Source organism: Lutra lutra, chromosome 8, assembly GCF_902655055.1.
Source record: "Lutra lutra chromosome 8, mLutLut1.2, whole genome shotgun sequence".
In the NCBI taxonomy this organism is placed as follows: Eukaryota; Metazoa; Chordata; class Mammalia; order Carnivora; family Mustelidae; genus Lutra; species Lutra lutra.
In genome coordinates, this window is record NC_062285.1 from 132,497,695 (window position 1) to 132,522,542 (window position 24,848).

The following is a 24,848-nucleotide window of genomic DNA, read 5'->3' on the forward strand; positions in this document are numbered from 1 at the left end:
CTCGTCCAGTGCCAGGTGTCTTCGTTGAGGCTAAAAGTCGGTTCTAGGTCAAAGGAAACGGACGCCGTGTGCTAGTGTCTGAGATCTGTCCCACTGGGACATACGGACATTGTTTCTAAGTCGAAGAGACAGAGTATGAGGAAGTGTAGACATCTTGGGCTCGAGTACCGCCGACTCGGTCCTCGTTATGGTCTGTTGCTTACTGGCTTTGTTGTTCAGCCACACAGCTGTATAGATGAACAGCAGTTACACGGAACGTGCTCCGTCCGCACAGGGCCTGGCCCCGTAAATAGCCGTGGTTACAATTTCTGTTTTTTATGCTTTGGTCTTCCAAAGCATAAAGTGTGCTTGGAAACATCTTTTTAAAGCTTTTTTCTCATCTGGTCATTTTGCATATTAGACCAAGCAAGGAGACTGTGTTCTTATGGTTTTGTTTTTGTTTTGTCTTGTTTTATAATATAACATCGACCTCGTAGGAAGCCGACTGTGCAGTTATCTCACCTCTTTGGACAACTGTGAAGATCTAGAAAGAAAACAGGGTATGCAAGGAGCAAAAACAAGTTTCCTGCAGCTCTGAAGAGCACTTTCTGGGTGCTGGGGAAAGGAACTCTGGCCAGAGATGAGTCACATGTCCTCCCTGCCCCTGTTCTGTTCATTGTAGAAGGGCGAACTAGCACCCAGCCTGTGGATTCACACACACAATTCTGAGACTTTGTTATCCATCTAGTGCTTATCTAATGCACTTAAGTTGTGTCGGGCACTGGCCAGGTATTGTGGATTAAAGATGAGTAAGTTGCCTTGCCAGCCAGCATCCTTTCAACTCAAAGGATGCTCTCGGTGTAGGAAGAGAGGCCGGCAGGTATGTCAGTGAGTCAAGCCTCTGTGTAGGCCTGTGCGGAGTGCCGAGGGAGTACAAGGGAAGCCTGGGCTGTCAGGGAAGGTTTCCTCAGGCGGGCCATATCATCTGAACTGAATCTTAGTGCCACACAGGAACTATCTGGTAGAAACGAGGAGTAGATATTTCATTTAAGGAATGAAAGGTATGTGTGAAGGTACTGAGAAACCAGAAGGCAGAGGATGTTCAGAGAAGCACAGGAAGTCCGCGTGACTGAGGTAAAGCCAGCAGAAGGTTCGAGTAAGCATGGAGAGGCAGGAAGAATTGCTGCAGGCCTGCCTTCTAGGGAAGGGTAGTGGAGCTGAGTCATAATTAGTACATTATGACGAGAACAGCTATATCTATGGTTTGTAATATGTTCTAAGCATTGCACTAAGTGTTTTATCTGTGGTATATCAGTGAATTTTCATAGGAACCCAGTGAGGTGAAGACAGTATCATCTCCATTTCACAGAAATAAGCTCGAAGAAGTGAAATAACGTGCCCAGGGCACCCTCCTGTTTCAGGGCAGAACAGGAATTTGAACCCAGGTCTTTGTGATTGCACGATCCATGTTCTTTCCACTATACGGAAAGGTTGTTTAAATTATACACAGTGGTGTGTTATGAGACATAACAGACATATAGAATATATTTTAGAAAGATTTCCATTCAGAATGGTTCAAATAAAAGCTTTGGTGTGAAAACCTTCCTTCTCTGGCACCTATTGTTTTAGCCAGATCAGATTTAGGGATCTCAGTCAAATTGGTTGAGAAGAACATCGTGGTTACAAGTACGGGCTCTGAGGCCAGGCTGCCTGTGCTCAGATGCTAGCCGTGCCTCTCCTACCTGTTGGACCCTGGAGCTCAGTTTCCTCATCTTTAAAGTGACAGTAATGGGGCGCCTGACTGGCTCAGTTGGTAGAGCACACAATACTTTATCTCAGGGTTATGAGTTTGAGCCCCATGTTGGGTGGAAAGATTACTTTAAAAAATTTAAAAATTAAAAAAATAAAATGGCAGTACTAATGGAATTTACCTCATAGGGTTGTTTTAGGGTTTAAGTCAATTTCTCCAGGCAATGCTTTTATACGGCCTCTTAGATAGTGTTACTATCAATGAGGAAATTGGGTTCTTGGCATCAGCAGAAGAAAGCCAATTTTTTGGTGGCTTGTTTTGTTTTGTTTTGTGTTTGTTTTATGTATTGCCTGGGAGCGGGGGCAGAGGGGGAGGAAGAAAGAATCTTAAGCAGGCTCCACGCCCAGTGTGGAGCCCTGTGCATGGCTCAGTCTTATGACCCTGAGATCATGACCTGAGCTGAAATCGAGTTGGCTGCTTAATGAACTGAGCCACCGAGGAACCCCTTGTTTTTGTTTTTGTTTTTGTTTTAAGGTTTCATTCATTCATTCATTGATTTTAGAGCAGGAGACAGCTCCTGCGCATGGGTGCAAGGTTGGGGTGGGGGAAGAGAGGGGGAGGGAGAGAGAGAGAATCTTGAGTAGACTGTGCACTGAGCATGGAGCCCAACACAGGACCCGATAGCATGACCCTGAGATCATAACCTGAGCTGAAACCAAGAGTCTTAACCAACTGAGCCAGCCACCCAGGTGCCCCAAACCAAGGTTTATTTTTAGGATTTTATTTTTAAGATTTAAGATTAAGTTATGTTTTGCCTTAAGCCCCAGATGTTTTATCCTTCAAAAACTCTTAGACTAGAGTTTTGGGTGGGCTTGAAGAGGGATTTACATCAGATTGTCCAAGAGTTCTATTTCCCAAGACTTAATCATGACTGCTTTACAATATGCTTTTGACAGTTTAAAAAGTTACTCTTTGAAAGGTCTTGATATTGTGGTATATGTCATCAAACACTTAAAAGGAGCTTCTGGCTGCGCAGTTACAACATTGTGAGTCACACTTAGTAAGTGGATTTGTTGGCAGTCGTTTGCTACTAATAATAAAGTATATGATAAAGTACCCAAGTTTTTGGAATATTAACACTGTATTAAGGGGAGTCCTGTTATTCCAGATGTAACCAGCGTGATTCACTTGCAGTACTGTGTGTTTCCTTGCATTGGAAAGTCTAGAGTGGAATTCCTGGCTTTGTCTTTGGAATCATGTAGAAATGTTTTGTATGCATAGAAATCACCCATTGTTTGTATATTTCTAACTACTAAACTACATTTAGAACGATCTCTGTGCCCTCGAGAAAGTTGGACTCTTCAGTTTGAATTCCAGACTTTCGGTCCACAGAGGGGAGTTGCATTTTGCATGGTGTTTAAGTTCTAAGGTCAGCACATAAGGTGAGAATTTTAAGTAGTCCAGGTTTCCCTAAAAATCCCCTAGGAAGGCCAGCTTCACAGCTAAGGCTGACAGACTCTGAGTCCAACAGAATGCCAGCCCAGTGCAGCTGGTTTCTTCCCAGCACCAGGTGGAATCATTGGCGTAGATTCAGGAGCCATAATTATTACTTTTTTAGTTGTTAGCTACAAATATCAGAATCACACTTGAGTAGTGAGTTGCACACACTAAGAGAGATGGATAGGAACTATCTAGGGAAAGCAGATTCAATGCTCTTTGTCACACTAGCTCCTAGAACTAGGTTCGTGGAATCACCCAGACTAATCAGTCCATCTCTCACGCATGCAAATGGCCAAATATAGAACTTACATGAACTCCCCTCTATGCAGCGCCATCCCATTGTATCTGGGGCCCGATAAAGGGGGATTTGAAGGAATTGAGCCTTAGAACATTTGTGGTTATGCAGCTGCTCCCAAGTTAATAACAAAGATGCAGCACCCAGAACTTACTTTTGTATCATCTTAAAAAGGACTGGCTTCACCAGAACACCAAAAATAAGACCGTCACTATTTAGATGAATTGATTAAAGTAAAGGCCTTGTTGCTGTTCTCTTTATCAGGTTGAAGTCAAATGATTTTACCTTATTATCCTTCACCAACATTCCTTATTTAAGTTTTTTTCTAAAAAGGCTTGTATTGGCTTTTTGGTTGCTACAACTTCTATTTTGAAAAATGCAGAGGGAATAGAAAAGAACTGATAGTAGTTTTCCATTGTAGCCTAGCCGAGTACCACAAATTTGGCGGTGGAAAACAGCATCCACTATTATCTCACAGCTCTCTGGATCAGAAGTCCAGACAGCATCCATCTGGGTTTTCTGCTTGGTTCTGGCCAGAGCAGGGGTTCTCTTCTGAGGTGAGATGTCCTGTCCTCTTCAGGCTCTCTCTTCAGCATTCAGTTCCTTACAGTTGCAGAACTCGAGGCAACTGTTTTTCTCAAGTTCAAGTCCAGCAGGAGGGTGTCTGCTGTTATGTGTGTTCTCTTTCAAGGGCTCTTCTGACTTACCAGGATAAGTTAGGCTTACTCAGGATGCTCTCCCTTTTGATTAACTCACACTCGACTCACTAGGGACATGGGGCGCCTGGGTGGCTCAGTCGCTTAAGCATCCAACTCTTGATTTTTGGCTCCGGTCATGATCTCAGGGTCATGAGATGGAGCCCCGCATTCAGGCTCTGCACTCAGTGTGGAGTCTGCTTAAGATCTCTCTCTCTCCCTGTCCCTTCCCCCGCCCTCTCAGATGCGTGCTCTCTCTCAAATAAATAAATATTTTTAAAAAGTGTCAACTCACTAGGGACCTTAACTCTGTCTGCAAAGTCCCTTTTGCCATATAACAACAATCATGGGAGTGATATCCCACCGTATTCACCAGTCCTGCCCACACTCACCAGGAAGGCATTCATTATACAGGGCGTGTAAGCCAGCAGGTGGAAATCCTGGGAGCCATCTTGGAATTCTGTGAGAGAAATAATCCTGTAATAATGTTACCAAGTACCCACTGAAGTACCAGATACTGTTTGATTAATTCCCACCTCTTCCTCAAATGGTATTATCCATGTTTCACTTACAGGGAAACTAAAGCTCAGGGATGAAGCAGTTTGTGTTGCTAATAAATAGTATGGTCATGGTGGCATCCAAAGCCGGGGCTCTTTCCATTTTGCTTTATTACCTTGCTAAATCCTGTCACTCTTCCCTCCCTGTTTGTGGAGGTGTCATGATACAGGGAAGAATAAGCATGTTTCATGCACAAAGCAGTTTGTTGAAGCGAGAGGGATTCATCTTCCACTGACTACCAAAGAATTGTCTTTAGTTATTATTTACTTCTCACATTGTACCACAAGAATGTGAGTAATAAAATAATGATAAACTACAAGTAACAGGAAAAGCAAGATCAGGAAACTTAGTAGAAGACTAGAAATCAAAACCAGAGGAACAAAAGGAACATAAATTTGGCTCTTGGCCTTCTGGTCCCAAAGTAAAGGGATATTATATGGTTCTTCTTTTCAAAGACAAAAATAGCCCAGGACTGGGTCAAGGTTTTCTCAGCACGTAGTTCTCAAAGAAACATGTAACATGGCATTTCGTGTAGGAAGAATGAATGGCTTTACAAGTAATCATCAAATAATGGCCACAATCTGAAAAATCTAGTCGTGTAGCAAGTGGTTTTTATTAAGTAAATATTAAATATAATTACAAATCAAATATAATTAAAGATTATCCTGTTTAAGAAGCTGGTTCGGGGATTAGAATTCTTCCCTTGATGAAAAAGTATAGGTCTCTTCTCTGTTTTGTAACCGTGGATTCAGGGTTACTTGACCTGTGTTCTAATGAAGTCTTACCGTGTTCTATTTTTGTGACACTAGCCAAAAAAGAAGAACATGTCAGCCTACCAAGTGTTCTGTAAAGAGTATCGTGTAACCATCGTGGCTGACCATCCAGGTATAGGTAAGAACATTTCCGGTCTTCAGTTTTGTTACTCTCCATTTGTATTTCTGCTGCTGTGCAGTTAATTCAGCCAGTCAGCAGGCAGCTTCTTCCTGTTGTATTAAAAGAACACAAATCTCATTTTTCCCCGCAGTTCTGAAGTCACTTTAGACTTTGTCTCGGTCCACCCCATCCATAAAAGAGATAAGCTTTCTGTTTATAGCTCTTAAAATGATAAAATGGGAAACTGAGTAAAATGAAATGTTCTGAAGTACAGTATGTGAACCCGCAGATGTTTGTCTCCAAGATCCTTTAGCTAACCCTTCCCTTAATCTGGCCCTTGGGTGTGAGTTACAGCAAAAGGACTTAACATTGCTCATCATTGTCTCTGAGTCAGAAGTTAGTGAGGTGAGAAGAATGCTCTGCCACAGACCTTGACAAGTCATTTCACCTCTACAAATCTCATTTGCCTAATGTGTACGATAGCTTCCCAACCTGCTCGTCAAGGTTGTTGGGAGGCACACATGAAGTGCCGTAAAAGATGTGAGAGCTTTATTAAAGCGTGACCTTGCCATACAAATGGAAGGGCAGCGTTGCGCATCTGGAGCACTGCTTCTGGGCCACTCGAGGGAAATTCTTTGGTTCTCTGCTTCTGAAACTTGCTAAAAATCTAACAGCTTTTATCAAATTCCATAGAACGTAAGTTTTCTTTAGCCCAAGTGGATAAGCTCTGTAAAATGAGATTGAATTGAAAGACCCCAGAAAGATGCTTAAGGGAGAAATCCCTGGAGAATAGATGTGTGAGAATTTGAGCCTGTCTCATGACCACTAAAATAGCCCCTTCCCTCCCAAGAGAAAAGAGTCAAGAAAAGTGGTGGGGTTTTAGTTCGGTTTTCTGGAAGAACCTTGTGCTATTTAAATCTGAGCTTAGAAAATCCTTTTTCTGGTTTTTGCTCTTATCAATCTTCTGTTTGGTTTATAGCCAAACCTTTACTGTGTTAACATTTTTTTTTTTTACTCTTTTATGCCAGATTTTGGGGAACTTAGTAAAAAACTGGCTGAGGTATGGAAGCAATTACCAGAAAAGGACAAACTGGTAAGTACACTTCCTTACAAACACGGTTTTCCTTGCTTTATGCCTTCCAAAATGTGTCATTCTCCTATAGCCCATCCAGCCAACATTGAAAACAGTGAAAAAAAGTCACAAATCAATAGAAAATTGTTTGGCAGAGAGCGTTAACACTGGCTGGTGCCAGTTTACTCTAGTGAGGATTCAGCTGCAGGAAGGCTGTCTTTTCTAGCCTCACCTAGTTGTTTTCCAACAACCTTATATTTGAGCCAAAAGATGGCCTCACTTGGGCAGTGTTTACAGGTCCAAAGGGAATCTAAAATCAGCCCTTTCCTGCAAACAGCCACTGGTAAGACCAGATCTGAGAATGGAGAAAAGTCACCTGCCTCCTGGTAACTGCCGATCAGAAATATGGGCTGTGCTCACTAGATGAGCCGGTTTCAGGTCCTCCTCCTCATCGGCCGTTACCAAATAATCCATCCCACTATCAAAAAGCCAGGAAGACAATGGAAACTGGTCCTATCGGAATCATTCCCAGTCAATCTCCAACCAGGTGATGTGAAGGTGATCTAGGAATTCATCTGGGTGAAATGAAAATATTTGTCACCCAGGTTAGGTTATCTTTCGTTCCCATTTTCCGTGTCATTGTCATCCTGCGGTTGGCGTCGCCTTCCAGTAGGATGGCATGTTGAACCCCATGGACAGCATACTGAGCCACATGTTTACCCCATGATTTTACATTTCGACCTGCAAGTAATCTCAAAATCCATGCCAAGACCTGCCCATTAACGTGGAGGAAAGTTAAGAGTCCTCTACTAAGATACCACGGTGGTCAGCATCTGAGGCCTGTTCAGTAACCTTCAGCTTCAAAGTTGCTGTTCAGCCCCCACCCGCCCCCCTCCAGGCTTTCCTTTCTTTCCTTCACTCTCCTCTCCCATAACTGCTTTCCCTTTTGTGTCTTGTCCTGTTTCATTTATCATAATTTCTTTGGCCCTGATCTGACTGCAGATTTGGAAGCAAAAAGCTCAGTATCTGCAACACAAACAGAACAAAGCAGAAGCTACAACTGTGAAAAGAAAAGCGTCCTGCTCAGAAGTTCCCGTGAAAGTGAAAGGTAGTGACTGCGACCCTCTGTTCCCTAGAGCGTTGTGAATCTTGCTTCTTTACTAGGAATCAGGAGAGCAGCCTGTGTCAGAAGCAGATCTTGATACCGAGATGTTATTACCGAATATTACAGGTTGCAAAAAAAAAAATTTAGAAAATGTAAATCAGAAGTCACCAAACTTTTTCTGTAAAGGGCCAGAGTAAACACTTTAGGCCTTGTGGTCCATAGGCATTCTTTATCTCTTCTACAACCATTTAAAAATGGAAAGCTATTCTTAGCTCACGGGCTATACAAAAACAAGGCTTGGGCCAGAATCTGGCCCACAGCCCCTACTTTTGCCAAATGCCTGGTATAGCTCATAAAAGGGGGAAAAGCAGGAAGAATATCTTTGTGATATTCCAAGCCATAGGCAAGCATTCTCTCTCTATTTCATCTCTGTTCTCAGCTTCCTCCGCAGGAGTACTGTCACCCCAAAAGAAATCCCCGCCCACCACCATGCTGTTGCCAGCCTCTCCAGCCAAAGCCCCTGAGACAGAGCCCATTGATGTCGCTGCTCATCTGCAGCTGCTGGGGGAGTCCCTGAGCCTCATCGGACACCGCCTGCAGGAAACTGAGGTGAACGTGACTGTCAGTATAGCTTGTTTCTTATAGGATATGAGTCCATTTACTCCTTCCACGCGCATCCATTGAGCAGCTACTGTTGTGTGCTAGATTATTCCAGGTGCTCAGGAGACAATGATGAAGAAAATATACACCAGTAGAACCGTCCAGAGATTGGGACTCTTCCTACTGGCTCTCGAAGTTTACGCTCACACCGTTGCATATTGCCACTGAACAATGGCACAGAAAGGAGTCGCGACCTCCTATAACTTTTTTCCCCAATTTTTATTGAGATAGAATCGACATACGATATTGAGATAGAATCGACATACGATATTGAGATAGAATCGACATACGATCCTGTAACTCATTTTGATTTTTTTTTTAATGCAATGAGAAAAATGAATACAAATCCCATGGAAATTTTAATCACTTGTACTTCGAAGACAGTTTGAATTTTTCTGCACATTTCCAGTAAGGTCTTGGGTAGACAGAGTAACCTGTACAGGGGACTAAGAGTGCTTCTACTTCTTTGAAAATGGGTAGCAAGGGGCACCTGAGTGGCACAGTTGGTTAAGCGTCTGACTCTTGGTTTCGGCTCAGATTGTGATCTCACGGTGATGACAATGAGCCCCATACTGGGCTCTTTGCTGAATGCCGATTCTGAATGCTTAAAACTTTCTCCTTCTCCCTCTGCCCCTTTACCTGCCCTGTCGCCCTCATGCTCTCTCTCCTGCTCTCTAAAATAAATAAATAAATCTTAAAAAGAAAGAAGGAAGGAAAGGAAAGGAAAGGAAGGAAGGAAGGAAGAAAGAAAGAAAAAAAATAGGTAGCAAATAGGGAAATTGAGATTCTCAAGCTCTTCATTACTCTGTGTTAAATTATACAGCACTGTGTGCCCTAGGGAGATCTTTGTCCTTTTAAGCTTCAATTTCAAAATCACTTAACCTGCAAAGCTGTCATGTTCCATTTCTATTACCATATTCAGTTTCTAATCATATTGCCTCCTTGGCTAACTCAGTAGTGTAGTATTTCAGTTTTCCACTGGGTCCTAATAGGACATTCCAGCAAGGAAGTCAGTCTCTGCTACTAAAGCCATTTCTAAGCTGAGAAATCAGTGTTGGAATATGAAGTTATTCACTTGCTTCTCTGTGGAAGTTGTATCTTTTTTTTTTTTTAAGTTTTATTTATTTATTTGACAGAGAGATAGCGAGCACAAGTAGGCAGAGCGGCAGACAGAGGGAGAGGGAGAAGCACGCTCCCCGCTGAGTAGGGAGCCTGATGTGGGGCTCGATCCCAGACCCTGGGATCATGACCTGAGCTAAAGGCAGCTGCTTAACCGACTGAGCCACCCAAGCGCCCCAAAGTTGTATTGTTAATATTTATTATTTATTTAATATTTATTATTCAATAAATAAAATGCCAAAGACCACAAAAGATGAAGGTTATCCAAGTTTTTTGGCTAATTTCAATAACTTAGCAGGTTTCAAAACAACTAGGGTATTTTCATATAGGTTCAGATATTTAAATAGATACAGATTTTTCCAGAATAAAATATCCTAGGATCCTTATTTATAATTCTTATTATGATTCTTAGTTTCCTAAAGTTAGAAGTAAAAATGATGTGTTTTATGCCCCTTCCGTATTCCACACTTCCCCTGATATTTCCATTTAGTTTAGCAAATATTTGTTGAGTACCTAGGCATTATTCCAACACTTGGGGGAGTAGAAAATCTGACTGTCTTCCTGATGGTTTCCAGGTGATATCATTAGGAAACTTAGAGTTTCACTGGAAAGGTAGAGCATGTACATAATCAGCCATTAAAACAAGTCAGCTTCTATGAGCAGCTGCTTGGAGAGAGTTACACATACATGTGCCTAGAAAAGGGAAAGACTTGCACAGGTTTTCTAGCCCACTTTATTTTATGTAACAAAGGGTCTTATTGAGATCTAATTCACAAACAATAAAGTATACCTTTTCGAATTCTAGGAGTTAGCGGTTTTCAGTATTTTCACAGAATTGTGGCCTCATTGCTACCTAATTCCAGAACATTTTCGTTACTCCCAAAAGATACTCCACACCCATTAGCAGTAATTCCCAGTCCCTCTCCAGTCTGCTTTTTCCCCCGACATCCGCCACTTGAATACATCCTCACAATTTTGCAGTTTCCTTGCACCACTCACAGTTATTTACCTTATATTTTTATTTGACTAAATCTATCCATGCTTTTGCAATGATATCCTTGATATCACAAGTCTGATATTCTAATTTTTTTCTAATATAGCACATCATAATGGGTATGTCAAAATAATATATGTTCACCTATATGCTACCTAAAATTACATACGATGCTTTAAGGAACATTGATGTCTACAAGTCACTCATTTAGAGATTGGATACCAGGAATCTAGTAAAATTAAGTGGACACACTGTGGCAGAGCCCAGCATGCATTACTCCTAACCCTTTCTCCCTCTTTTGCTCTGTGCTGAACTGATAACAGCGAGAGTAGCTAGAGAACAAAGAGAGTTAGGGGGAGTCAGGAGAGATTTTGTCAAAGGGAGGTGCTCTTATAAGAGGGCCTGAAAGGATCTGGAGGGTTTTGTCTCATGGAGACTTTGGAGAGAGACCTTTCAAAACCAGAAAATGGTGCACATCTGTTTCTTGACCTTAGAGTCTTCCACAGAGATGAATGAGAGGAGCCCCAGTGGGGCCGTAGACCCCCACTCCCACTTTAACCAGATCTTCTAGCTGTTTTGCATATTGAGATTCGATATCAGGGTTTCTTGTAAGTTTTTATTTCAATCCCAGTTAGTCGGGACGCCTGGGTGGCTCAGTCAGTTAAGTGTCTGCCTTTGGCTCAGGTCATGATCCCAGGGTCCTGGGATCAAGTTCCGCATCAGGCCCCTTGCTCGGCAGGGAGCCTGCTTCTTCCTCTGCCTGCCGCTCCCCCTGCTTGTGCTCTCTCTCTGACAAATAAAACCTTTTTTTAAAAAATTAAATAAATTCCAGTTAGTTACCATGCAGTATAATAGTAGTTTCAGGTGTGCCGGATAGTGATTCAACACTCCATACATCAGTTGGTGTCATCACAACAAATGCATTCCTGAACCCCCATTACTTATTTCACCCGTCTCCCTGCCTGCCTCCCGTTTGGTAACTGTCAGTTCTCTATAGTTAAGAGTCTGTTTCTTGGGGCACCTGGGTGGCTCAGTTGGTTAAGCAGCTGCCTTCAGCTCAGGTCACAATCCCAGGATCCTGCGATCAAGCCCCACATCAGGCTCCCTGCTCAGTGGAGAGCCTGTTTCTCCCTCTCCCTCTGCCTGCTGCTCTGCCTACTTGTGCTCTCTCTCCATCTCTCTAATAAATAAATAACATCTTTTTTTTTTAATTTAATTTAATTTTTTTAAGATTTTATTTATTTATGTGAGAGAGAGAGACACAGCGAGAGACAGAACACAAGCAGGGGGAAAGGGAGGAGGGAGAAGCAGGCTTCTCACCGAGCAGGGAGCCTGATGTGGGGCTTGATCCCAGGACCTTGGGATCATGACCTGAGCTGAAGGCAGACGCTTAACCACTGAGCCACCCAGGCGCCCCTAAAAAAATTTTTTTTAAAAGAGTCTGTTTCTTGGTTTGCCCCCCTCTCTTTTTTTTTTTTTTTAAAGATTTCATTTATTTGACAGAGATCACAAGTAGGCAGAGAGGCAGGCAGAGGGGGGAGGAGGAAGCAGGCTCCGCGCTGAGCAGAGCCCGATGCGGGGCTCGATCCCAGGACCCTGGGACCATGACCTGAGCCAAAGGCAGAGGCTTAACCCACTGAGCCACCCAGGTGCCCCCCTCTCTCTCTTTTTAAGATTTCATTTATTTATTTGAGACAGCACAAGTGGGAGGGGCAGAGGGAGACGGAGAGAGAATCTCAAGCAGACTCCACACTGAGTGCGGTGCCCTGACATGGGGCTTGACCTCAGGACCCTGAGATCTCAACCTGAGCCAAAACCAAGAGTTGAACATTCAACCAGCTAAGCCACCCAGGCGCCCCATCTCCCTCTTTGTTTTCTCATTGCTCATTTGTTTTGTTTCTTCTACATCAGGTTTTATCTGAAAAAAAGGGTTTTACTGCTAAAATGATGAAAATCTAGAACATCCAACATGTAAGGTGGAGGAAGGCTGAAAATTAAGGCTGTAGCCCAAATTACAGAAGGTCTCAAATGCTCTCAAATGTTTATACTCTGCTATGGAGGAACTGTGGGGATTTTTTTTTTTTTTTTTCAGTAGGGAGAGATGTGATCAGAGCTTACATTTGGTTTTCTCTGGAAATATCTTCTATTTCAGATTGGGAATGAAAAGAGACTGGTACTGGGGAGAAGTTATATAGCAGTAATGCAGTCCACAAATGACAAAGATTTGAATAATTCAGCAAATACTTATTGAGGGCTTACTGTGTGCAGAATACCAGTAGTTCTTGAGAGAATATAAAAAGGAATAGGACATGATTCCTGCCATCAAGTTGATTATAATTCATTAGGAGAGTCAGACATAAAATATTAACTGTAATTAACTATAGGGCAAACTAATGGAATAATTTTTTTTTAAGATTTTATTTATTTATTTGACAGACAGAGATCACACATAGGCAGAGAGAGGAGGAAGCAGGCTCCCTGCTGAGCAGAGAGGCCGATACGGGGCTCGATCCCAGGACCCTGAGATCATGACCCGAGCCAAAGTCAGAGGCTTTAACCCACTGAGCCACGCAGGCGCCCCTGGAATAATATTATTAATTAGTAACTGGTTGACTGCTTCCTCAGCCGGCTCTTGTTCGGATGCCTCAGGTGGATTCTTTCATGTAATTAACACCAAATCTTTATGGGGCAGAATTTGTGTTTCTGTAAAAGGGAAGAATAGAGAGGCTAAGTAACTTGCTCTGGAGTTCAGCCCCAAGTGCTATAACAGAGGCTTGAATTTGGTGGCAAGACCTCAAGGTCCATGCTAATCTTAACCCCTTGCTGCATAGCCTCCCTTGGGAAGAGGTGAGAGGAGCCTCTTAGGACAGGGGGAAGGAAGAGTCCGCTATGGCAAGGTCTTGAGACTGGACAGTCGTGTGAGTGGTGGTGACTTTAGCAGAGAAAGGATTCTAGGAGGAGAGGAGGTGATCTCACTTTATGGCATGTTGAGGTCTGGAAACACAGTGAGAGACCTAGCAGGCAGTTAGAAATGCAGTTTGGGAGGCGAAGATGCTGGTAATAATCATAACTACTGGTACTTAGTGAGCACTTACCATGTAACTGGGACCATCCCAAGCACCTTACACCTTTTATTTCCCTTAATCCCCTCTGCATAGGTTCATTTACAGCACAGCATAGAAGCATCTTGCCCCAGGACAGAAACCATGAGTTGGGGACCCAGCGGTCCTAAGCCCAGAGCTCATTCTCTGAAGGACTCTGCTGTGCTACCTGGCCAGTTGGCATAGTCCCACATCTAGTCCCACTCTAGATAAAGCAGGTGCTACCGGAGCTGGGCAGGCACCCTGGCAGCAAGCAGTCTTATTTCTTATCTATTTGAATCACAGAAGCAGGGGGACATTATGAATTGTGCAAGATATTAAAATTTGACATGAACTCAATTTACTTCTTTCTGAGAGTGAACAGTTCAACCCAGAAAAGTGGTATCGTCAGCTATCAAAAAGCCACATAGGTGGAGAAGTACACGTATGTGTGTGTCACATGTTAGTGTGTAGGGCTATAGAACTTTCGTCGTTATCACATTTGAGCTATATTCATGGAGTTCATAAGAAAAGTACTTCTGCAGGCACCTGGGTGGCTCAGTCGTTAAGCGTCTGCCTTCGGCTCAGGTCATGATCCCAGGATCCTGGGATCCAGCCCCGTATCAGGCTCCCCGCTTAGCAAGGAGTCTGCTTCTCCCTCTCCCACTCCTCCTATTTGTGTTCCCTCTCTCACTGTGTCTCTCTCTGTCAAATAAATAAATAAAATCTTAAAAAAAAAAAAAAGAAAGAAAAGAAAAGTACTTTTGCACACATGAACTCCATAGATCTTCTCTCTGGAGTAGGTTAGTCTAAGTAACTGACCTTAGGTTGCACAGAGGGTGAGTTAGGAATACAGAAAGGAACCTGGAAACGTATTGTGAAAGTTTTCTTTTTAAACAACTTACAGAGTTATCAAAGCAGATACCTTCTCATTTCTGCTGCAAATTGCAGAGAACTGGCAGGACTTAAAGAACAATGTGAGGAAAGCAACCAGAACGTGGAGGGAGCATCAGGAGCCTTGAGTTACAACCTGCTCTCCCTTCCTGCTCTCCTTTCAGGGTATGGTGGCCGTGTCTGGCAGTTTGTCAGTGCTTCTGGATTCCATCATCTGCGCGCTTGGCCCCTTGGCGTGTCTGACCACACAACTACCTGAACTGAACGGCTGTCCCAAACAGGTCTTGGTGAGTTGTCCTTGGATTTTTTTCAGCCAGACCCCTCGGGAGCCACGGAGGCCCTGCCTTAACGAGCTCTGTCGGACACAGGCTCACATGGTTTCCTGGCAAATGGCGTGCCCTCTGTCCCTTGGCCCACAAACACGGTACCGTATTGCTGAGTGCAGGCCATGCCTTCAGCACAGCTAGAAAGCGTGCCGTTTCCCTACACAGTCCTCTGGAGGGAAGCCTTCTAGCCTTGAGGGGCTTCAACTCCTCTGTGGCCTGTTTGGTCTTCTGCACACAAAGAAAGTACAGGAGTCTTCTGCCTCTTCTCCACAACGACTAATGGGAAAGAGCCAGTAGAGAAGCTTCTAGCGGAGCTGAGAACAGGCTGCCAGCTTCACACTCCCGCTGCTTTCTCTAACTCTCAGGTTCCCTTCTCATCTCTCTCCCCTAACAAAGAAATAGGTCTCGGGGAACTAAGGTAGAGTACTCTTCAGCTGAACCTTTTCCCTTTTTTTGCAGTCAAACACACTAGACAACATTGCTTACATCATGCCTGGACTGTGACAGCGAGGAGTCCCGGGACAGAGACCTTATCCTCCCCCATTGCTGGTTTGTGTATATAGGACTGTTCCAGATCCCTTCACTGGCCTCCGGGTGTAGGTTTTAAATTTTTATATATATACATATATATATATATATGTATATGTATATATATATATATATAATGTACAATATATACATAGCACTGTAACTACTTGGCTTTTAATAATTTTATGAAATGGCAAAGGTTTAGCCAAGAAGAAACCTTGGCATGAATATGGGCTTGGGATTCTTTTTTCTCCTGTGGTGGATAAATCTGCCTTAAAAATCAGTGTAACTTGGGGGCTGGGGGCTTGTTCTGGGTGCCAAGGGCATCTCTTTATGGACAGCTAAAATGTGATTTTTTTCCAAACTCAGTTGTACCTCCAGACCCATCACTGACCGTTTGCCTTACCTGTCTTACAGTCGGAAATGTAATAAGAAAGATCATGGGAAGATGCCAGGTGACTAAACATACAAAGCCTTTCAATTTGAAGTGACCTAGGTAGGAAGTGATGAAATCATTCCCATCTTACAGTTACTGCAGTGGCTTAGGTGAACTTCGTAGGGGGTTCATTCCAATTCCTGCTACACAGGTGTCCGTGTCTCAAAATTTCTTGTAATCATTGGTACCATTAGCAGCCTCAGTAGGGGCCAAGGAGTTACGTGAGCCCCAGCAGCATAAAACATCTTGGAGAGGGTAAAGTTGTTATTGCACAAGTTGAATTGCGTATATTGTGAGATGACCCAGAATATTCCATCTGCAGAACTAATTGCTGGTATCTTCCATCGGCGGCATTAGCTTATTCACTGAGTCCTCACAGGTTTTGCTGCTTAGTTGCTGGATGGTTGGGGAAGATGAACTTTGCCCAGCATGATTCTTGGGTTCATCCCGTTGGCTCCCCTGGTGGACAGATAGATACCCAGTGTTCTGCATTACACACATAAGTGAATTGCAAAAAAAAGTACTCGATTCTCACGTAGGTTTATTTATGTGCGTGTGTGAATGTGTTTTAATTATGTGTATTTAACTCTTTAGAACCTCTTAGATTTTAATTTATCCTGTAAATTTCTGTATATATAATTTAATAACAAAAGTCTCCACCAGCAACAGCATGTGGAAGATGCAGATTTGTCATTTCTTCCCTCCGTCTTTCCTCTGGTCTCCTCTGAAAACTCCAAATCATCCACATTTTAAGGTATCGTGCCTCAAAAAGGAATCATTATGTCGGGATTCTAATGCTTTATTATTCAATAATGTCAAGAAAGCATAATTAAAAGGAATGTTACCATTCGCAGCTGCCCATTTTTCCAAAGAACTAGACTTTTGCTTCCCAGTTCCAAAGAAGACAGTTGAGCACTTCAGAGCTGTTTTTCAATCTGGTATGAGATTCCCTGCCAAAACCAAGCTCCAGGGTAACTGTGCTTTCCTCCCGGGGCCTAGACGGAGCACGACAGCATCAAAGTAGATCTTTGAGGATCATGCAGCCAGCCTGAGTCTGACTTAATCCCTTCCCTCCTCCCACTGGTGTGGTCCCAGGGCTTTGTTTCCTGATTGTACTCTGGCTGCTGATCCGGCCCTCAGCTCAGAGCGGTTGTGAAGTTTAATTGGGGAAACACAAGGAAATGGGTATGTTTGGGAACCAAAATCAAGAAGAGCAGAAATCTGGGTTTGATTTTGTGTGTTAGACCCTGTGCCACGCCTCATCTGTACCCATGGAAGTTTCCTGTTTGACACAGGGTATATCAACGAGGGGCCTTGAAGACACGGATTAGCACGGAAGAAGTCAATCCTACCCTTGTCATTTGTGCACATTAATGAAATCCTGATGAGGACCTACTTTTTGTTTGTTTGTTTTCCTTTAAACCCCAACCCTATTGTATTTGTATTTAAATTTGTACACATTTGTATAATAGTCTGTACCTTGTGGAATTTGGTACTACTAGAGGAAAAACTTTGGATTCAGACCTTCTTGCAGTTTTTATATCATTGTTTTATTTTGTTTTTTAAATAAATTCTAGTGGTTTGATCCAAATCCCATTACAGTTGTATAAAGAAATAAAATTTTGTACTTATATTATTAAAAAATCACATTTTTAATATTTGTAGTCCGGTCTCAGGCATCTTTTCCCTGTTGCTGACCAAGTTGCTATGAAATTGTAAAAACTGTCATTTTCCACCTCTGTCCCACTATGATTTTCTTAAAAAGAAAAATCTGGAATAGAGGCCAAGTTTCTGATCTTAGCCATTTTCATAACATATATCTTGTTCTGTCTCTATTCACTTTTACATTGTAGAGTCTTGTGTTCTCTCTCTTGCAAGCTAAAAACCAGTGCCTCTGATAAGAGAAGCTCTATTCACTGATAAATGAAATTGTGTGTACACCACATGTTGGCCTAACACAAGAAAGTAGCAGTTGTGTATTAAGGGTCACATGTGAACTGTGTGCTTAGACATGATATATTTGATGCTGTTTCAGCCCTCTCCTGACTTAATGAGTGATGTTGGATAAGTCACTTAGTCCTTAATGGGCGTCTGAAGTCCCACCAGTAAAATAGTGTTAAGGTCACTCCCACCCCCAAGCCTGTGGCCAGCCAGCCTGACATAAGTGTCTAGTAACACTGTGAACATTTAATATATGGATATCTGACCTCTCCAGGTAAAAATCTCAGTGCAAACCCAAGGTGTTACTAGTCACAAATAGTGGAATATTCAATCAATGGGAAGGCTGACCTCCTATGGAGAGGCTACAAGAAAGAGACCAAGACGCTGAGTGACTAGGAAAGAGTGATTTGCATGTTTTCTCTCCCTTAATCCTCCCACTGAGCCTTATGAGTGTTACCCCCCTTTACAAATGAGAGAGATGCAGAAAAGTGCACTTCCTCAGGTCACACAGCTAGTAAATGGCAAAGCCAGAAGCAGCACACTGGTACTGCTGACCCAGGGCCTAGGCTCTCTTCTGCCCCAAACCACTTTCACAGTTGATTCATGTACAGAATCCATCAGAATCCTCTTTCATCCACAGTCCTGAGCAAATGCAATCGTAGGAAGACTACCCAAGACATTTCCATTTTTCAAATGTCTGCTTGTCCTGGCTGGCTTTCACTAGACAGGCCTCACTTTCCTTATCATGCTATTGTCTGTCAACTTTGGAGGCAGAGGATCTTGACTTTTGGACTTGAAAGGGGGTGCCTGGGTGGCTCAGTGGGTAAAGCCTCTGCCTTTGGCTCAGGTCATGATCTCAGGGTCCTGGGATCGAGCCCGTATCTGGCTCCCTGCTCAGCAGGAGTCTGCCCTCCCCACCCCCCCCGCTCATGCTCTGTGTCAAATAAATAAAATATATTTTTAAAAAATAGGCTTTATGCCCAACATGGAGCTTGAATTCAGGACCTTGAGAACACGAGTCACATGCTCTACCAACTGAGCCAGCTAGTTGCCCCTTAGCAATCACTTTTTTTTTTAAGATTTTATTTATTTATTTGACAGAGACACAGTGAGAGAAGGAACACAAGCAGGGGGAGCGGGAGAGGGAGAAGCAGGCTTCCCGCCAAGATGGGAGCCCGATTCAGGGCTCTGTCCCAGGATCCTGGGATCAGGACCCAAGCCGAAGGCAGACGCTTAACGACTGAGCCACCCAGGTGCCCCAGCAATCACTTTTAAAACATAGTTTTTTTTGTTTTGTTTTTAAGATTTTATTTATTTATTTGATAGAGATCACAAGTAGGCAGAGAGGCAGGCAGAGAGAGAGGAAGGGAAGCAAAGCAGGCTCCCTGCTGAGCAGAGAGCCCGATGCGGGACTCGATCCCAGGACCCTGAGATCATGACCCGAGCCGAAGGCAGCGGCTTAACCCACTGAGCCACCCAGGCGCCCTTAAAACATAGTTTTAATCAATTTTGTACTCCACTTAATGTTTGCCATTTACATTCCTATCTGTTGTGTTGACAAATCCCCATATTTCTAATTTAAGAGCTATATAGTATTCTGTTTTCATGGAGGTGATAGGACCCCACCGCCTGCTTGGGAGTACGTGGATTGTTTCTGCCTTTTCACCATGAAGGATACAACTTGTGGCTGTTTTATTCTTGTCAATAAAGCCAAGATCTGTCCACAATCACTTGAAAGAGTGGTGCAAGGAGGCAGGCACTTCATTCAGGTAAATCACCACCAACATGAGCATGTTAAAGGTTGCTAATGGAAGAATCCAAAAGAAGTTTATGCTAAAATATCCTCCTTACAACTGAGCAATATGCTTAATGAAGAAATACATGGAAGGTCCCTGACATGGAAGTAATCTTAATGTACATTCCCCCCTTTATAATCCAAATACCATGATTTGGTAGATTGATTTAAGCACCTGGGTGGCTCAGTCAGTTAAGCATCTGACTTCGGCTTAGGTTATGATGTCAGAGTCCTAGGATCTAGCCCTGCCCAGCAGGGAGTTCTGCTTGTCCCTCTCCCTCTGCTTCTCCCCCCACTCATGTTCTGTCTCTCAGATAAATAAAATCTTTAAAAATAAATAAATTTCCATGTATTAGTCACCATGCTAGACAACAGTGGCGAGCAAAGTAGACAGTATTCCAGCCCTCACGGGGTAGCCAGACTAGTGGGGAGAAGGGCATTTATGAATAGGTCTCATCAGCCTTATTTTTTTCTTTTTTGGTAAAGATTTTATTTGACAGAGATCACAAGTGGGCAAAGAGGCAAGCAGAGAGAGAGAGAGGAGGAAGCAGGCTCCCCGCAGGGCAGAGAGCCTGTTGTGGGACTCGACCCCAGGACCCTGAGATCATGACCTGAGCTGAAGGCAGAGGCTTAACCACTGAGCCACCCAGGTGCCCCCTCATCAGCCTTATTAAAACATTTCCCAACTCAGGGGTACACGACTTCCATAAAGTTCTTATATTGTACAGTAAAGCTACCAGCCCCTGTGGCTGCTCAAACAAGTTAACATAAGGAAGTGATTAAGTCGTAATTTAGGTTCTCCATCATCCTAAATTTGTACAATCTACTAGCCTTTCCAATTAAAAAGTCACAATTAACTGATCAATTAAATGCTCCGCAGGAGCCCAGACTACCAAAGCAGCGGTTATTATATCTTTTGGACAACATATGATCAAAAGAAAAAAACATAAAAGGTCAGATCTGATCTAATATGTGGTACATAGGAAGGTTGAAGAAGATCTTAGAATCCTAAAACTAAGAAAGGCCTTTGAGATTCTTGAAATTTTTAACTTGGGGTCTACTGCTGTACTTCGGGGACCCCAGAAAGTCCCTGAAGTTTAATTGTATCTCTGCCCTTTTTTTCTTCAGAAAGGTTGGTGGTTTTCTTCAAGTTCTCAACGGAGCCTGTGACCTAAAAAATCAGAAAAGTTATACAGTCCTTGATCTAATTCCAGCATCTGGAGAAAATGGAAGCTCGCAGTGCAAATCACAGAGTAAATGGTAGAGATGGGTCCCAGGCCCCACTTATAGCTACATCTAGGTGCTTTCTGCCCCTCTGGGCTCTAGCCCATTTCGCTGCAGATCACTGGGTTGGTTCTGTGTCAAGGGCTAGCAGTCCCCTGGTGCTGGCCTCCAATTTGAGATAAGTGAATGTGGGGGGCAAGCAACTTGCACTTGCCGCAGGGAGGCGTGGACATCAGAAAAGAAGAACTCTATCAGGGCAGGGAGACAACAAGCCAGACGACGCTGTCAGCCCCATTGTAGTCTGGTGAGGTCACTAGAGTGAGAACTGGTCTGAGCTTGCTACGTAACCTTATCCGAGTCATTTCCCTGCTCTGACACCCTGCTTGACAGAGGCTCTCGAGTGGTAGGTCACGCCCTTAAAAAAACACCGGGGCGTGGCACCTCTAAGCCATGCCCCCTAGATCCGCCCCAGGCCTACGCGGTGCGTGGAGTCCACAAACGCCGAATGAGTGGCAGTGAGGTCATCTCCCTCCGCCTCCGGGCGCCCTACCCTCCACATTAGGGGCGGGGCCTGTGGCCAGGCTCAACACCCTTACGCCCCGCCTCCACGGACGCCTCCTCGCGGACCGTCCGGCACGTCACGTGACAGATCGGCGGCGCTGGCGGTTGCTGTCAGCTGATTCCCCCGGTTGGTGGCTGAGGCAGCCGCGGCGATGGACTTTCTCCTGGGGAACCCGTTCAGCTCTCCGGTGGGACAGCGCATCGGTGAGTCACCGGAGGCCCGTCTAGCCCCGCCGCAGGGCCCCGCACCCGGCCTCGGTCCCCCGGGGCGCCTCCAAGTCCCAAGCCACCCTCCCGAGGGAGGTTGGAGGGGAACGAGGCTGGCGTGTCTCTCCCCGACCTGGCCCCGCCTAGCCTCCCGCCCACCTTGATTGACAAAAGCCGTGGTCCATTAAGAAGCCTCAACTTGTGATGGATGCCCACTCCAGCCAATCGCTAAAGAGGGAGGGCGGGTCCGGGCGGCCGCTGCTCAGCCAATGAGTGGCTGCTGGGGTTGTGAATCCAGGGAGAAAGTTTTGGGGGTGGAAGGGGCTGCTTGGTTTTACCGTTTGGGGGTCCCTGGCCTGTGTCCCTCGTCGCCTTCCCAGCCCGGGTCGTGGCGCCTGGGCTCTTGCCCACTCCCTCCTGGCTCGCCGGGCTCTCGGGACACGGATACCGGAGAAGGGCTCTAAGTCCGTTCTCTCAGGACCAGGAGACCAGGGCTTGGCGTCTGGGCTGGCGACTTGCGGGGACCCGGCCAGGCCACCCTGCTGCGCCCGGGGCCCGGCCAGACGCTGGCGAACCTGCCAGACCAGCAGCAGGTCGGCCGCACGGTCGCAGACTCCCCGAGCTGGAAGCGACCTCAAGAACCACCTGATTCCGCCTCCCTCATTTCTCGGTGGCCGGGTGGGCCAAGCAGCCTGGCCCGAGGCACAGGCTCACTTAGAGCCCAGATCCTGACTCTCCTGCCCCCTGCGGACGGGAGACTTACTAGCTCTGTGACGTTGCGTCTTTGCTTCCTCACCTGTAATTAGGAGTATATTAATGGTCCCTGCTTTTGTGGGGTTGTTGTGAAGGTTCAACACGTTAATAATTGTGAGGTACTTAGAACCGTGCCTGGCACAAGGCCTTGCTATATAAAATAAAGTGGTTATACTCATCCTCTGTTACTGAGGTACCAAGTGAGGGTCGGGAATCTCTGGAAATAGCTGAGCGGTGGATGTCACAGGTCCTCCTTGCTGTGCACCAACAGGGGGAAGAACCACAGGCCCTGGCCCAAACAGCTAACACTTCCCCAAGGGCAGTCTGGAGGGGCCTCTCGAATTAGGAAACTGTGGCCAGTACTGTGAAATTCTTCCTTCATCCTCCTGATGGCTGTTAGTGTTCAGTCCAGACTAGGAAAATTGGCACTTTTAGACATTCTTTCCATTCTTACTGTCTTGGAAGCCAAACCCACTTCACTGTCAACCCAGCTCTGCAACGTAATTGGCACCACGGCTATCTGTGGCTTTTCTGAGGCTTTGTAATCAAATTTATCCAAGAGAGGGGTGGAAGTCCGGGATTTCTTTACAGGCCAGAAAGCTCCTGGACCAGAGAGGGAAAGCTGCCCTCTGAGGAACACCCTGCCGCTCCCGGCCACACACACCCTGCAATGAGTCATTGTTTTGGAGCTGAAAAGAGAAAACGGCTCTCCCCTCATCTTTATTTCTCCAAAAACAGATACCACTGCTTTCATCACATGCCAGCTTTGAGACTTCTTACTTTAAAAAAAAAAAAGAAAGAAAGAAAGAAAGAAATCTGATCTTCAAAGTCAGCCACATTGTCTGAACCTTTCTAGAAAAGCTCACCTGGGCTCTGGGTCTTAGCTTGTCAAAGAGAAGAATTTCTCTTCTTATCCTGAGGGTTGCCTGCCTGTCACAAGAAACAGTCTGCCCAGAGAAAATACTACTGTTATGATAGCTTAGAGCCCAGATCAAATTTTACTACTGGAAGGGTCCTTACCCTGGGGGTCTTCTAACTCAGGGTTTTCCTCAGAATACCCTGGAAGACTTGTTAAAGGCAGAGTTTCTGACTCTGTAGGTCTGGAGTGAGCCCTACAATATGCATTACTAACAAATTGCCAGGAGATGCTAAAGCCACTGGATTGGAAGCCACATGTTGAAAAGCTCCATTCTAGCCCATCCCCTTCATTTTCCACAGGAGGAGACTCTGACTCACCCAGGCCCCCAGTGAATTGGTAGTGAAGCTGTGATGAGCCCCCCAGAACCCATGAGATTTGAACCAAAGCTGAAGAGGCTCTAAAAGTAGAATTAAATGAAGAATAGCTGCCATTTGAGTAAATGCCTTCGGTGTTCCATATGTTTCTTTTAGAGAGAGTGGGAAGGACTGCTGATTGGCGGTGATAATTGGTGACCTAGTAGTTCTGTAAACAGGAGGAGGAAAAGAACCTCCAGGCTGCCACCTCCATCCCCTTTTTGCGAATAGGGCCATGTAGAGGTGACATCCCTGAGCACAGCGAGTGCCGGTGATGCTTATCAGGGGTGAGTGTCACTCAACTCACAAAGCCCTCATCCTCCCATGCACCCAAGCACCTTGGTGTTTGTCGCTCCCTCTGCCCAGGGGCCTGCTCCAGTGTGCCTCCTTCAATGCTCAGGCATTGTTGCCTCCTCCTTTCCTGACCGCTTCAGATCCAGCCATTGCTTTCGTGCCCTTGCCTCTCCCCCACTCCTTGGGCTTCTCCCTCCAAGAGCGCCTGGCACATTGTGAGCGCGCAGGAAACGTTAGCTCTTGCTGTCCTCATCATTGTGTTTATCATTTTCACCATCACACGCTAACAGAGCAGTGGCCCGTGCTGTAGTACTTGTGTGTCTGTGTCTCCCCAGCTAGACTAAATTTCCTGAGAGCAAGGACTGGACCTCACTGGTCAGGACCTATGCCACCTGGCATGGCCCCTGGCCCCATAGTAGGAGGGAAGAAAGGAGAAAAAGAATAACATCTTGGGAGCAAATACCATGCGCCAAGGACCATGTCTGGTTATTAACATGGTTATTAACAGTTGGTTAAGCAACTGGCTTCAGTTCAGGTCATGATCCTGGGGTCCTGGGTTCGAGTCCCACATTGGGCTCCCCCTGCTCTGTGGGGAGCCTGCTTCTTCTCCCTCTGCCAGCCACTCCCCCTGCTTGGGGTCGCTCGCTCTCTCTCTCTCTCTCTCTCTCTCTCTGGGTCAAATAAATAAATAAAATCTTTTAAAAACATAAAACAAAACATTCACAGTGATACTGTAAGGTTTTGCTATTTTTTCCATTTCACAAAAGTAAGTGTGAGGGAACATAGCATTTCACAGTTGCTTGGGGTCAGGATCCAGAGCCCCCATCCTCTCCTACCTCTCACCAGGCTGTATCTGGCTGATCAGTGCATATTCAGAATTTATATTAGTCCAGCCCTCCAAGTACCACAGTTACTGCTCTACCCACAGATTAGCTTT

At 44.9% G+C, this 24,848-nt stretch overlaps 2 protein-coding genes across 11 annotated transcripts in view; both read left to right on the plus strand.

Annotated features, from left to right (window-relative positions):
• The window catches only part of HMGXB4 (HMG-box containing 4), a 32,743-nt gene extending 15,224 nt beyond the window's left edge, over positions 1-17,519 (plus strand). For all 8 annotated transcript variants that reach the window (XM_047743578.1, XM_047743581.1, XM_047743582.1 and 5 more), the window contains 6 exons: positions 5,587-5,668; positions 6,679-6,743; positions 7,725-7,830; positions 8,267-8,436; positions 14,739-14,861; positions 15,360-17,519. In XM_047743578.1, coding sequence (XP_047599534.1) covers positions 5,587-5,668; positions 6,679-6,743; positions 7,725-7,830; positions 8,267-8,436; positions 14,739-14,861; positions 15,360-15,404 — 591 coding nt within the window. In that variant the 3' untranslated portion in view covers positions 15,405-17,519. The remainder of the gene's footprint in view (positions 1-5,586; positions 5,669-6,678; positions 6,744-7,724; positions 7,831-8,266; positions 8,437-14,738; positions 14,862-15,359) is intronic.
• Positions 17,520-21,434: 3,915 nt separating this feature from the next.
• The window catches only part of TOM1 (target of myb1 membrane trafficking protein), a 43,773-nt gene continuing 40,359 nt past the window's right edge, over positions 21,435-24,848 (plus strand). Inside the window, exon 1 of one of the 3 annotated variants that reach the window (XM_047743584.1) lies at positions 21,435-21,589. In XM_047743584.1, coding sequence (XP_047599540.1) covers positions 21,538-21,589 — 52 coding nt within the window. In that variant the 5' untranslated portion in view covers positions 21,435-21,537. The remainder of the gene's footprint in view (positions 21,590-24,848) is intronic. The other 2 variants (XM_047743585.1, XM_047743586.1) reach the window with 2 other exon arrangements.